The sequence below is a fragment of the Cricetulus griseus genome (assembly GCF_003668045.3).
Source record: "Cricetulus griseus strain 17A/GY chromosome 1 unlocalized genomic scaffold, alternate assembly CriGri-PICRH-1.0 chr1_0, whole genome shotgun sequence".
Classification (NCBI taxonomy): Eukaryota; Metazoa; Chordata; class Mammalia; order Rodentia; family Cricetidae; genus Cricetulus; species Cricetulus griseus.
The window spans coordinates 155,803,743-155,818,748 of record NW_023276806.1 but is presented as its reverse complement, the minus strand read 5'-3'; the positions used below and the strand labels follow the sequence as shown (position 1 = coordinate 155,818,748).

The 15,006-nt window shown below is 38.8% G+C and overlaps 1 protein-coding gene across 1 annotated transcript in view; it reads left to right on the top strand.

Moving 5' to 3' along the window:
* LOC100764975 (SCY1-like protein 2) overlaps positions 1-15,006 on the top strand; it is a 51,169-nt gene that overhangs the window by 34,668 nt on the left and 1,495 nt on the right. Inside the window, 3 exon segments of the mRNA XM_035451374.1 lie at positions 486-618; positions 1,356-1,474; positions 3,528-3,628. Coding sequence (XP_035307265.1) covers positions 486-618; positions 1,356-1,474; positions 3,528-3,628 — 353 coding nt within the window.

Sequence of the window (15,006 nt, the reverse complement as noted above, 5' to 3'; positions counted from 1 at the left end):
ACCATAGAAATGAATGAGTGGACGAGTGACCATTACAAGGTTGAACCTCTTTCTTGTCTTTATCTATAGTATCTCAGTTGGAGCATCTGGAGTTCTTTCCGTAATATGCCAGGAAATTAGTAAATAAGGGAATTTCTTTTTTCCTTTTTTTTTTGTTTATTTGTTTTGTTTTGTTTTGTTTTTCAAGGCAAGGCTTTTTTGTGTAGCCTCCGTTGTCCTCACTCTGCAGACCAGTCTGACAGTGAACTTTGAGATCTGCCTGCCTCTGCCTCCCAAGTGCTTTGAGTTAAAGGAGTGTGCCACCACCACCTATCAAATATCTTATGTCAATGAATCCATGTTCATAATCTATTTAAATAAGCCTATTTTTATTGTGATTTTTTTTTTTACCATGTGCCTGTTTGGAAGACTAAATTTATACTGAATTGTTTTACATGAGAAAACTTTACATGACAAGTTTACATGCAATTTATCTCTTTTAACAGGTTCGTGTGAATTCATTAGTCTGCTTAGGAAAGATTTTGGAGTACTTGGATAAGTGGTTTGTACTTGATGATATCCTACCCTTCTTACAACAAATTCCCTCCAAGGAGCCTGCAGTCCTCATGGGAATTTTAGGTAGCTGAAAACTTAATGTCATTTGGTATCATCTTAATCTTACATAATAGTTTTCTATTAAAATGTCCATTTTATAAAACTATTGTGCTCTGTCTGTCTGTCTGACTGACTGACTTATGGAGCTGTAGATAAACACCACAATATAGCTTTGCTCTATTTTAGCAAAAGAAGTAGACTCTTGACATTTATAAACTAAATGGCTGGGGCTATATCAGAGCACTTGACTCATAGGCATGTTCTGAATTTGAGTCCCATGTTTGGGGAAGTGGGGAGAATATCATTTCTGTTGATGTGATAGTGTGTAATTTTCTTCCATAAAGTAGTGTCAAGTACAAAGCTGCTACTCTGAATTTTAGTATTAGGAGAAATAAAAGTGGAGACTATTCTTCACTGTACCTGTATTTAAACATCTTGAAATAGAGTCTGAGATAGATGATTTCAGAGCAAGGGGTTATTCTGCAACCCAGTTGCTGCATTATCATAACCAAGGCTTTAGTTTTGTGTTGCCATTAAATGTGCTCTTAAACCACAAAAGCACAGGATAAATATGTCCTGGCGTTTATACATCTGAACTAAGTGCCACTGAGTCACTGTGGTCCACAACGAAGAGAGCATCCTTATTTTAAGAAGAGGAAATCTGTGCCATACCCATTACCAGAGGCCTTCTGTAGATAATGTTAATGGTTTCTATGAACTGTAGAGCCAATTTCTAAAGTTTATTACTCTGTTTTTCTCAGGTATTTATAAATGTACTTTTACTCACAAGAAACTGGGAATCACCAAAGAGCAGCTGGCTGGAAAAGTACTGCCTCATCTCATTCCCCTGAGTATTGAAAACAATCTTAATCTCAATCAGGTGGGATTATTATATGTGTATTCAATTTTTTTTTCTTTTTTTGCCACTTGCATTATGTGCTTTTATCATATAATAAGTATAGGAGGTCAAAACAAGTATAACATGCCACAGAGGTTTTTTTTTTTTTTTTTAAGACAGAGTTTTTCTGTGGCTTTGGAGGCTGTCCTGGAACTAGCTCTTGTAGACCAGGCTGGTCTGGAACTCTCAGAGATCCACCTGCCTCTGCCTCCCAAGTGCTGGGATTAAAGGTGTGCGCCACTAACGCCTGGCTAACATGCCACAGAGTTAATGAAGGTTTTGGGTAGGAGGATAGACATTAAAGGCTTTCCTGGAGGAGGTAAATGTGCAGGATGCTAGAAGATGTTGAGGTTGTCTCCACCTGAAATTTGAGGCCATTTGTTGATATGAACAGAATTGCATTGCTACATTTAAAAATCATCATAAACAAATGCTTTAGTGTTTTTAAGCAGTGCATACTCACTAATCTTACATTTTCTGTGGGCCCGCCCCACCAGGGCTTCGCTTAGTTGAATTTGTTACTCAATTTCTTATCCTGCTATAATCAAGAACTTGGGTCTCATTTGAAAGTCCATCTGGGGACTCATCTGCTTAGTTTTCTTAAATAGTTGTTGGAGGATTTGACCCCTTTTGGGCTGTTGGGCTGAAAAGGTTTTAGTCTTAGTTGTATGTTAACTAGATGCTGCTGTCACTTCTGTACATGTGGCTCTTTTCCAAATAGCAGCCTGAAGCCACAGTGTCTTGTTAATGTACTAAAGGAAGTGATAGACTGTTACTTTTGTCATATTCTGCTGTTTAGTAGAAGGAAGTCTTGCTCTTTCCCATGCTCATCAATAGGTGACATAAATAGTAGGAAGAAGGGATAATTAGGAACCATTTGTAGAGCATGTCTGCTACAGAGAAGGAACAATTCAGTGATGGGACTGAAGTACGGTGATAATGGATAGACTTGAATATCTATCTGCTTTAGGTATTGAACTGTGAAGATGTGGTAAATGTTTGAGCAAAGCATAAATGTGTGTAGAAAATTCATTACAGAATTATGTCTCTGCATGCCCCTTTTGCTGTAGTTTTACAATAGTTTGCTGTAGGCATGCTTGCATTGAGATCTTGGCAAATTAGTTTCCTTAAGACTGGGCATTCTTCTTATTCTTCATTATATATAGCCCAGTTGTAATGCAGTTCCAGAAAGAGGAACCAAATCAAAAGAAAACAGTAGAAACCTGGTGTCTAATGAAACATGTAAACGACTGAGGAAAGTTACTGTTTAATTGAGGGTCATAGGCAGGGAAGACTTAGAATTGGGATGGAAAAGTTAATAACAGCCATGAAGAACTGGGGGAGAGGAAGGGTGGGGCATTGGGGAAAGAAGTCTTAGCAGGCAGACTTTTGAAGGTGAAGAAATGTGTAGTTGATTAGACCCAACACTGCACCTGAAGTAGTAAGGAAAGCATTTGAGCTTTGCTCCTAGATGTAATGCTTTCTGTTTATCTTGGGTATCAAGTCAGGGTTGACAAATGGGAGATACTGAATATGAAGAAGAATAGTATACTATGCCCAGAACAGTTCTCATATTTTTGTCATTTTCATTGTCTGATTGAGGATGTTTTAAAACACTTCTAGAGGGCTGGAGAGATAGCATGTGTTGCTTTTGCAGAGGACCCGCGTTTGGTTCTTTGTACCCACATGGTGGTTCATAACCATCAGATCCAGGGGATCTGATGCTCTCTTTTGACCTCTGTGAACACCAGGCATGCACATGGTACACATACATGTGTGCGGCTAAAACATTCATACACATAAAATCAAATAGAATAAAATTTAAAGTCCCAGAAGTTAAAGATTTGCCAGCCATCATGTCTCCTCTGTACAAAGACTAAACGCTTGCTTTGGTATTGTGAGTTCAAATGGACTGCCCTTGTGACTTTGGTGTTGTGAGTCCTGTTGCACTAGCAGAGTGGAGGCTGTTAGGATCACCTTACTGAGCTGTCCTGCTTGGTCCCATCCTCACAGTATCTATCTCTTACCATGCCAGTTCAGTTCTTTCATTGCCGTCATAAAGGAGATGCTGAGCAGACTGGAGTCGGAACACAGGACTAAGCTGGAGCAGCTTCACATGATGCAGGAGCAGCAGAGGTGAGCAGCATCTGTACACGTGCACACACCATCCACTGGGATCCAGGACAGCTCATGATTGATTTTCCAGAAGAATGAATAGGAAGATTGATGGATTTTTCATTTGCTAATACATGAGGCATTTTAAAATTTTCCAACAGATTAGTAATTTGAAATTGATTAAAATGGGATGTTGTTGAAAATAGAGTGCAAATATGGAATATGATATGATCTTAGTGCTTTATCTACATGAGGAAGACTTTGTTTCTGAGAATATCTGTCGTCAGCATCAGCCATTGGCATTGTCAGCTCTGGTTGTCGAACATTGACAACAAGGATTTAGGTATTTTTGAAATCTGAGAACCCCTAATGTCAGGATTTCTTCCTGTCTCCTCTAGCCCCAGGAGTATATAAGCATGTAGTACTACAGCATTTACCTGTTTATTTTAGAGGAATTTTCAGAATTACTACAGAAAATACTGGCATTCTAAAGACAAAGATGGAAGTTGTTCATTGGAACTGCTATTTTCTTCAAGTCAAAGGTTTACTATGTCATTTGCTCAAGTGTAAACACATGAGTTCAGGTTCCCCCAAGAAGCATCTGAAAATCAGCAAAATTGTCTGAATCATGAGCAAGGTCCCCAAATCAAAACTCTTTAGCTTCTGTCCCAGTGTAAGGTAAAAACTTGAGGAGTGAATATTCATACTGTAATAGATAAAACAGCCCTTGTGTCTTTCCTTTGTGTGTTGCAGATGTATCTGAGGTTTGATCCATTAAAGCTGTAAAATTAATGTTTGAAATGTGTTTTAGGTGGAAACAATTTATTTTTGTTGCTGGGCATTGAATGTAGAGCCTTGCACATCCTAAACATGAACTTTGCCAAGAAGTTATACCTTCAGCCTTAAACAAAATTGTAATATTTAGTATTTATATTGGATGGGCAATGCAGTCCTTTCGTTTTTGCTTTTCCTGTCTAAATCCTTCCTCATACATTCTATACATCTGGTCATATCACAGTGACTACAGTATTTCTTGTTATGTTCTAAACTTAATCATTAGCCCGTATCACATCTTGTCTCTCAGTGACATAATAAAATCCTCGGCAGTAATAACTGGCATCCCTTGATTCATTGAATACTGGTATATTCACCAACAACTCTCTTAAAGTTTTTAATTTTTACATTTTTTTAAAATAAATCTTTTTTTAATATTTTATTTATTATGTATACAACATTCTGCTTCCATGTATATCTGCACACCAGAAGAGGGCACCAAATCTTATAACGGATGGTTGTGAGCCACCATGTGGTTGCTGGGAATTGAACTCAGGACCTCTGGAAAAGCAGCCAGTGCTCTTAACCTCTGAGCCATCTCTCCAGCCCCCTTAAAATAAATCTTAAGTTTGGTTTTTATGAGTCGTGCATGCATGACACTTGGAGGGCAGGGACAACTTGTAGGACTTAGTTTCCCCTCCACTATTTGGTTCCCAGGGAATTGAGCTCCCTGTGTCAGGCTTGACACATACAAGTGCTTTGACCTGCTGAGCCATCTTCCTTGTCTAAATATTTTCTCCAAGGTTTGTTTATATATCTATTATATGTATGTATGTGTTCAGGTACACTTGTAGTCTAGAATAAGACATTGAATTTCTCTGAAACTGGAGTTACCAGTGTGTTGTAGTCATCTGATGTGGGTATTTATATTAAATACAAAGTGTGGCAGATGGCTAGCTCTTATTGGCTAGCTCTCTCTTAATTATTAACCCATTTCCATTCATCTGTTTATCTCCATGTAGTTTGGCTTACTGGAGAATGCCCAGCATCCTATCTTCCAGGTAGTTGCATGGTGTCTGCCTGGCTACTCACTCACTTTCTTTTTTCCCAGCATTCTCCTAGTCTGGTAGCCCCGATATACTGCCTGCCTGGCTATTAGACAGTCAGTGTTTTATTAAGCCAACAAGAGAAATGTGTATTCACAGCATACAGAAGGACATTGCCCCATCATCTCCTCTTTTCTGTGTAAATAAAAAGAAAGGTTTTAACTTCAACATAGTAAAATTATATATAATAAAACAGTTATCAAGCAAGAACTATAGTCAACAATATTTAGTCCATTTACATTTGGCAAAATTTAAAGAAAATATTCTATCCTATCTTTGAGTCTAAAGTTTTATATGTAACTTGTTTGTAACAATAACTCTTTCTGCCAAGCCGCTCAAACCCCACTGCCACGTGGCCGCCCAAAATAACATGCTGCTGGCCAATGACTAGAATTTCTTATTTGCTAGATCAGTCTTAATTATGAACCAAAACTATTAATGTACATATTTATAAGACTTATAGAGGATACCGGCCTTGGGTCCTGTCTTCCTTTTGGTCACATGGCAACTCCTCTCTCTACTACATTTCCTAGAATCCTCCTCGAATTGTAGTCCCCACCTGTCTTCCCTACTGGCCAACAGTGTTTTACTCATTAACCAAGAGAGACATATACAGAATGACACCCCCCATCATCTCCTCTTTTCTGTCTAAATAAAAAGGGTTTTGCCGGGTGGTGGTGGCACACACCTTTAATCCCAGTACTCAGGAGGCAGAGGCAGGCAGATGTCTGTGAGTTCGAGGCCAGCCTAGTCTACAAGAGCTAGTTCCAGGACATCCTCCAAAGCCACAGAGAAACCCTGTCTCGAAAAAAAAAAAACAGTGAATAAATAAATAAATAAATATATTTTAAAAAAGGGTTTTACCATTAACATAGTAAAATACATAACAAAACAGTTATCAAGTAAGAACTATAGTTACTATATTTCATTAACATATAACAAGATTTAAAGAAAATACTCTATCATCTATCTTATCTTTGTGAGTTCAAGGTCTTATGTAGCTTGTCTTTCATAATAACTAAATAAAACTATAACCATAACTATCTCTCTTCAACTCCATCAAAGACCACAGAAGGACAATATATAAACTCTAGAATTGACCAAGAAATTATACTACCTAGACAGTCACCCAGAATTCCTCTGTGACATTAGGGCATCCATCTTCAGCCTATAGGCCACAGTGTGTCTGGCAGACGTCTCAGTGAAGCAGGAACCCTTCAGGACTGTTCATCTTGTAAGTTTAGCAGTCACTATCTTGTGGGTCCCGCATGTCCAGTTTATCAAAACAGTCCAGGCAAGAGCAGTTTCTTGCCCAAATGTCTATTCCTTTCATGTTGAAGGCAAACTCCATAACGAGTTTCTTCAATTCCCATCTTCCTCTCAGATGTAATTGGTGTGCCAGGAGCATTTGTGTCTCATTGTCATGAAAAACTCTAAAGCATTTAAATGTCATATATTCTGTAGGTCTTTGAAAGGTTTGAAGAATATCTATCCATCTGAAATACATCTCTGTATATCTAGAAAACCTAACTAACTTAAGTATAAGTTTTGACTATTCCTGACTATATACATTCTGTATTTACTTATGCACCACATTTTGAAATATCTGTATGAACACAATACCAAACAAGAGGAGAAATTTACATATCACAAAATTAACCTTAAAGTTGTATCAGTAAATGAAAATCCATACCAATGTATTCATTCCTATATCCTATTCCCCTTTTTTTCCTATAACCACCCGCATTTAAAGGAAAACAAACATTTATAGACAATATTTGGGAATTTGGGTGTTGTTCATTCCAAACTGCTTCCTGCTGGTTGGGGGCGATGTCCATACCATGGGGATCATGATAAAACACAGAAATTCTGTCTGTAGTCGTCTATGACTGCATCATCTCAGCTGTTTTGGATGTAGGATCAGTTGGGCCACTGCTTCAGGGGGTCTTGATTGATCAAACCATTTTAGTCTGGAAGGAATCCATAGCTTTCCATTTTCTGTGGAAACAAGCAAAATCTCCTTTCCCAAGTAACCAGTCTTTATATTTAAATTTAGAATTCAAAGCATTTTTAAAATATGTAAGTTGGATTATTTAGCCGCACCTGTAATTAAATGTAGCTGTAGCCTTTTCCTCGGCAATCAAACGATTTAAAGACAACAATATAGCATATAGTATCCAGATTCTGTATTTTCCATCTTTATGTGGTTTATTTTTTATTCTATTTCTTTTACTTCCTTCAATTTTCTTTTTTCCTGAGACAGGGTTTCTCCGGAAATCCGCCTGCCTCTGCTTCCTTCAGCAAATCCTACCCGTGTGCGCCAACACAACCGGCTTCTCCCTCCTTCCTTCCTTCTTTCTTTCTTCCTTTAATTACTTTATCCTGTTTTCTTTTCTCTCACAAGACTACATATATTTTTAACACACTGTTAACCTTTAGAGAATTTTCTTCACCTGAAACTATCTTTACTGTAAATCTTTGTTTTTCTGGCCATGCAGTCTTTATCTGCTAGACATTGCTAAAATTAAAGCAATGGCTGTTTTAGCCACTGTCTATCCAAGATGGCAGGAGTACGTTTACCACCAGCATTGAGAGCTGTGCTTAACATCTTGGTCTATGCTACCATCAACAGGCTGCCGGCTTGGAGAGCCAACTGCTCATACACACCACTGAATTGTTATCAAGAGACCTGCAGTGTTTTCCACTTATGCTGAGTCAGGAAACCTCTATTAAAGGAACCGCTCAAGTCTCTGCTTGTCTCTAGCAAAACAGAGATCACCTGAGAAAATGCTGCTACCTAGAAGTCATGCTTGTCTCTATAATTTGCTTCTAAAATCCCCTTTTAAGCTTTTGTGAAGTTTTTATGTGGAAGTTTGTAAAACCACGTCCTGACACCATTTTGTAATGATAAATCTTTCTGCCAAACCACTCATGATCTGCTGCCACATGCTCACCCAAAATAACACACAGAGACTAATATTAGGTACAATACTGCTGGCCAATGAGTAAGATTTCTTATCTGCTAGATCAGTCTTAATTATCAACCATTGAAGGACTTAAAAATTAACAAAGAAATAAAATAAGGAGACTTAGAAAAACCTCCCACACCAAAAACAGGGCTACCTGACTTAGAAATCTAACCAAGGTCACAATGGAATTTCCTAGCCAGCAGCAATAACTCCCTTACAAGGCCACAAGACAACCTAACTAAATACCAAGAATTCCCAGAGGGCCACCCTGCTCTGGGGTCATGAAGATAAGAACAGACTATCCCACTGAGTCGGGAGACCATCTGGCCCAAAGATAAGAGACCTCCAAAGGACCTGTGACTCTGGTCACCACCCCTACCCCTAAAAGCCTATGGTTTTCTCCTATAAAAGAAGCCTGCTGCTTTGGAGGAACAGGGCTTCCTTTGTCTGTTGGACTGGGAGGCCCGTTTGCGCAAACATCCCACAATAAACTTACCTCTTGTTTTTACATCAGCTGGACTGGACATTGAGTTTTTTTGGGGGGGACCGTCCGATCGATCGGAGGGTCTTTCACCATAACTATATGTTAGAGTTATAGAGGACACCAACCTTGTGTCCTGTCTTCCTGGCGGTCATGTGGCGACTCTTCTATACTACATTTCCCAGAATCCTCCTCGAAGCCTAGTCCCGACTATCTTGCTACCCTATTGGCTCACAGTGTTTTATTGATTATCCAATAAGAGACATCTACACAGAAGGACATTCCCCCCCCCACCATCCCTTGTCTTTTATCAAAATTAAGGAAAACTGTAACCATAACTATCTGTCTTCAACTCCATCAAGGACCACAGAAGGTCTGGGAGTTGGTAGTGCACACCTTTATCCCAGCACTCGGGAGGCAGAGGCAGAGGCAGGCGGATCTCTGTGAGTTGGAGGCCAGCCTGTTCTCTGGAGCAAGTGCCAGGAGGATAGGCTCCAAAGTTACAAAGAGAAACCCTGTCTACAAAACAAAACAAAACAAAACAAAAGATCACAGAAGGATAATATATAAACTGTAGAATTGACATCTTGCTCTTCAGCCTTTAGGCCCAGTGTCTGGCAGCTTTTCTGTGAAGCAGGAATATTCCCCCCATGATCCCCATTAGCTTAGGAGATCTTGTCCCTTTCCTCTTCTCTGGGGACCACGTATGTCCCTCTTAGGGTCCTTTGTTTCCTAGCTTCTCTGGCAGTGTGGATTGTAGGCTGCTACTTCTTTGCTCTAGATCTAAAATCCATATATGAGTGAGTACAAACCATTTTCGTCTTTTTGGGACTGGGTTACTTCATTCAGGATGGTTTCTTCTAGTTCCATCAATTTGACTGCGATTTTCAAGATTCCATTGTTTTTCCCACTGAGTGGGAAAAACACTCTCCAGTGTAAATGTACCACATTTTCTCCATCCATTCCTCATTTAAGAGGCATCTAGGTTGCTTCCAGGTTCTGGCTATTATACATAATGCTGCTGTGAACATTGCTGAAGAGCTATCCTTGTTGTATGAATGTGCATCTTTTGGGTATATGCCTAAGAGTGGAATTGCTATATTCTCTGTTGCTTTGCAGGCTGTCCTGGAACTAGCTCTTGTAGACCAAGCTTGTCTCAAACTCTCAGAGATATGCCTGCCTCTGCCTCCCAAGTGCTAGGATTAAAGGCGTGTACCACCACTGCCCGGCTATATCTTGTGGTAGACTGATTCCCATTTTCCTGAGGAACCAATTGGCACTCCCACCAGCAGTGGAGGAGTGATCCCATTTCTCCACATCCTCTCCAGCATAAACTGTCATTGTGTTTTTGATTTTAGCCATTCTAACAGATGTAAGACAGTATCTAAGTGGTGTTTTGATTTGCATTTCCCTTATGGATAAGGAGGTTGAGCACTTTCTTAGGGTCTTTCAGCCTTTTTAGATTCTTCTATTGAGATGTCTCTATTTAGTTCTGCACCCCACATTTTAATTGCATTAGTTGGTGTTTTGGAAACTAGCTTCTTGAGTTCTTCGTAAATTTGGGTAATCAGCCCTCTGTCAGCTCTGGGGTTGGTGAATATCTTTTACCATTCTGTGGGCTTCTGTTTTGTCTTGTTGACAGTGTCCTTTGCCTTACAGAAGCTTCTCAATTTCAGGAGGTCCCATTTATTAATTGTCGATCTCAGTGTCTGTGCTGCTGGTATTATGTGCAAAAAGCAGTCTCCTGTACCAATTTGTTCAAGGGTACCACCTACCTTCTCTTCTAATAGGTTCAGTGTGGCTGGATTTATGTTGAGGTCTTTGATTCATTTGGACTTAAGTTTTGTGCATGACGATAGATATGGATCTATCTGCAGTTTTCTACGTGCCAGCATCCAGTTATGCCAGCACCATTTGTTGAAGATGCTTTCCTTTTTCCATTGTATAACTTTAGATTCTTTGTCAAAAACCAGGTGTTCATAGGTGTGTGGGTTAATATCAGGGTTTTCAATTCGATTCCATTGGTCAACCTGTCTATTTTTGTGCCAATACCAAGCTGTTTTCAGGACTATGGCTCCATAATAGAGCTGGAAGTCACGATGGTGATGCCCCCAGAAGTTTCTCTATTGTACAGGGTTATTTTGACTATCCTGGGTCTTTTGTTTTTCCATATAAAGTAGAGAATTGTTCTTACAAGGTCTGTGAAGAATTGTGCTGCTATTTTGATGGGGATTGCATTGAATATGTAGATTGCTTTTGGCAAGATTGCCATTTTTACTATGTTGATCCTACCTATCTTAGAGCATGGGAGATCCTTCCATTTTCTGGTATCCCCTTCAATTTCTTTTTTTAAAGACCCAAAATTCTTACAGTACAGGTCTTTCACTTTTTTGGTTAGCGTTACCCCAAGGTATTTTATTTTGTTTGTGGCATTTGTAAAGGGTGATGTTTCTCTGATTTTCTTCTCAGCTGATTTATCATCTGCATATAGTAGGGCTACTCATATTTTTTTGAGTTAATCTGCCACTTTGCTGAAGGTGTTTATCAGCTGTAGGAGTTCCATGCTAGCGATTTTTTGGTCACTTATTTAAACTCATCTGTAAATAGTTAAAGTTTGACTTTTTCCTTTCCAATTTATATCCCCTTGATTTCCTTTTGTTGTCCTTTTGCTCTAGCTAGATCTTCAAGAACAATATTGAAGAGTTATGGAGAGAGTGGACAGCCTGTCTTGTTCCTGATTTTAGAGGAATATCATTCAGTTTCTCTCCACTTAGTTTGATGTTGGCTCTTGACTTGCTGTATATTGCTTCTCTTATGTTTAGGTATGTTCCTGTTATCCCTGATCTCTCCAAGACCTTTATCATGAAAGGGGTGTTAGATTTTGTCAAAGGCTTTCTCACCATCTAGTGAGATGATCCTGTGGTTTTTCTTTGTCAGTCTGTTTATATGGTGGGTTATGTTGATGGATTTTCATATGTTTAACCATCCTTGCATCCCTGGGATGAAGCCTGCTTGATCATGGTCGATGACTTCTCTGATGTATTCTTGGAATTGATTGCCAGTACTTTATTGAGTATTTTTACATCGATGTTCATGATGGGTATTGGTCTGTAGTCGTCTTTCTTAGTTGTGACTTGGGTACCAAGGTTATTGAAGCCTCGTAGAATGAGTTTGGCAATGACCCTTCTGCTTCTATTGTGTGGAATACTTTGAGTAGAATTGGTATTAGCTGTTCTTTGAATTTCTGGTAGAATTCTGCACTGAAACCATCTGGCCCTGTGCTTTTTTTGGTTGGGAGCCTTTTGATGACTTTTTGTATTTCATTAGGGTTTTTAGGTCTATTTAAATTGCTTGTCTGTTCTTCACTCCATTTTGGTAAGTGATACCTATCCAGAAAATTGTCCATTTCCTTTTGACTTTCAAAATTTTGAGGAATACTGGTTTTCAAAGTATAACCTGAAGATTCTCTGGATTTTCTCTGTGTCTGTTATTATGTCCCCCTTTTTCTTTCTGATTTTGTTAATTTGCATGTTCACTCTCTGCCGTTTGATAAGTTTGGATAAAGGTTTGTCTATCTTGTTGATTTTCTCGAAGAACCAACTCTTCATTACATTGTTTCTTTGTATTGTTTTCCTAGTTTCTACTTTATTGATTTCAGCCCTCAATTTGATTATTTCCTAGTGTCTACTCTTCCGGGGAGAGCTTGCTTCCTTTTGTTCTAGAGCTTTCAGTTGCACTGTTAATTCTCTAGTGTGGCTATTCTCCAGTTTCTTCATGTGGGCATTTAGTACTATGAACTTTCCTCTTAGCACTGATTTCAAAGTGTCCCATAGGTTTGGGTATTTTGTGTCTTCATTCTCATTGAATTCTAGGAAGTCTTTAATTTCTTTTTTTATTTCTTCTGTGACCCAGAATGGTGCAATTTCCATGAGTTTGTAGGTTTTCTGCAGTTTGTGTTGTTGTTGAATTCTAACTTTAAAGCATGTTGGTATGATAAGATACAGTGGGTTATTTTAATTTTTTTATATTGGTGAGATTTGCTGTGTTGCCAAGTATGTGGTCGATTCTAGAGAATGTTCCATGTGGCGCTGAGAATTAGGTGTATTCTTTTGTGTTTGGATGGAATGTTCTATATATGTCTGTTAAACTCAAATGGGCCATAACTTCTATTAGTTCCTTTGTTTCTTTGTTAAGTTTCTGTCTGGTGTTCCTGTCTAGTGGTGAGAGTGGGGTGTTGAAGTCTCCCACTATACGTGTGTGAGGTTTTATGTGTGATTTGAATTTTAGTAATGTTTCTTTTACGGACATGGATGGCGTTGTATTTGGGGCAGATATTCAGAATTGAGACTTCATCTTGATGGATTTCTCCTCTGATGAATAGGAAGTGACCTCTTTCATCTCTGTTGATTGATTTTAGTTTAAAGTGTAATTTGTAAGATATTAGGATTGCTAGCCCCGCTTTTTTCTTGTGTCCATTTGATTGGAAAGTCTTTTTCAAACCCTTTTCTCTGAGGTACCGTCTGTCTTTGTAGTTGAGATGTGTTTCTTATATGCAGCAGAAGGATGGATTCTGTCTCCATATCCATTCTGCTAGCCTGTTTCTTTTTATAGATGAGTGAAGACCATTTTTCTTTTTGCTGTTGGTGATGTTTGATTATGTATTGCCTATGTTTTTCTGGTTGTAGTTAACTTTCTTGGGTTGCAGTTTTCCTTCCAGAACTTTCTGTATGACTGGATTGGTGGATATGTATTGTTTAAATCTGGTTTTGTTGTGGAATATCTTGTTTTCTCCGTCTATAGTGATTGAAAGCTTTGCTGGGTACAGTAGTCTTGGCTGGCATCCATGGTCCCTTAGTGTTGGTAGAATATCTATCCAGGATCTTTTGGCTTTCAGAGTTTCCATGGAAAAGTCAAGTGTAATTCTGATAGGTTTGCCTTTATATGTTACTTGACATTTTTCCTTTGCTGCTCTTAATATTCTTTCTCTATTCTGTATGTTTGGGGTTTTGATTATTATGTGTCGAGGAGACTTTTTTGTGGTCTACTCTATTTGGTGTTCTATAGGCTTCTTGTACTTTCGTTGGCATGTCCTTCTTTTGGTTGGGAAAGTTTTCTTCTATGATTTTGTTGAGTATGTTTTCTGTACCTTTGAGTTGGGTTTCTTCACCTTCTTCTATACCTATTAGTCTTAGGTTTGGTCTTTTCACAGTGTCCCATATTTCCTGGATATTTTTTTGTTAGGGATTTGTTGTATTTAAAATTTTCCTTGGTCAATGAGTCTATTTCTCCTAGAGTATCTTCAACTCCTGAGATTCTCTCTTCCATCTCTTGTATTGTGTTGTTTTTGCTTGCATCTGTAGTTGCTGATCATTTACCCAGCTTTTGTATTTCTAGGATTCCCTCAGTTTGTTTGCTTCTTTATTGTCTCTATTTCAGTTTTTAGGTCTTGAATTGTTTCCTTAAGAGATTTGTTGATTTCTTAAATTTTTTGTTTGTTTCCTCTTCCATTTCTTTCAGGGGTTTTCTCATATCCTCTTTGAGGGCCTGTATCATGTTCATGAAGTTTTTTTTATGGTCATGCTGTTCTGCTTCATCTGCGTTGTGATGTTTAGGTCGCGTTGGTGTAGAGTCCCTAGTGTCCGGTGTTGTCATAATTGTTTTTCTGTTGTTGGATGTGTTTTTATATTATTCTCTTCCCATCTCATCTTCTAGTGGCTGAAGAAGGAGTCCCTTCCTCTCCTGGTGGGTACTGGACCAAGGTTCTGGTGTGTGTAAACAGTTCCTATACTCTGATGTCTCTCCTCTTCCTGTATATGTAGGCAGTTCTGGTACCAGGTCCTTGGCAGACTCTGTGTTGGCTGGATCCCTCTGGATCGGGCCCGCAGCAGTGCTCAGTGCCAGGCCTCAGGTGTCTCCAAGCAGAGTAAGGTGGGCCAGAGTACATTACAATTTTAAAAGAACTGTGTAAACACAATACCTAAACAAGAGTAGAAATATACATATAACAAAATTGACCTTAAATTTTTAACAATAACCCAAAATCCATACCAATGCAAAGTATTCATTTCT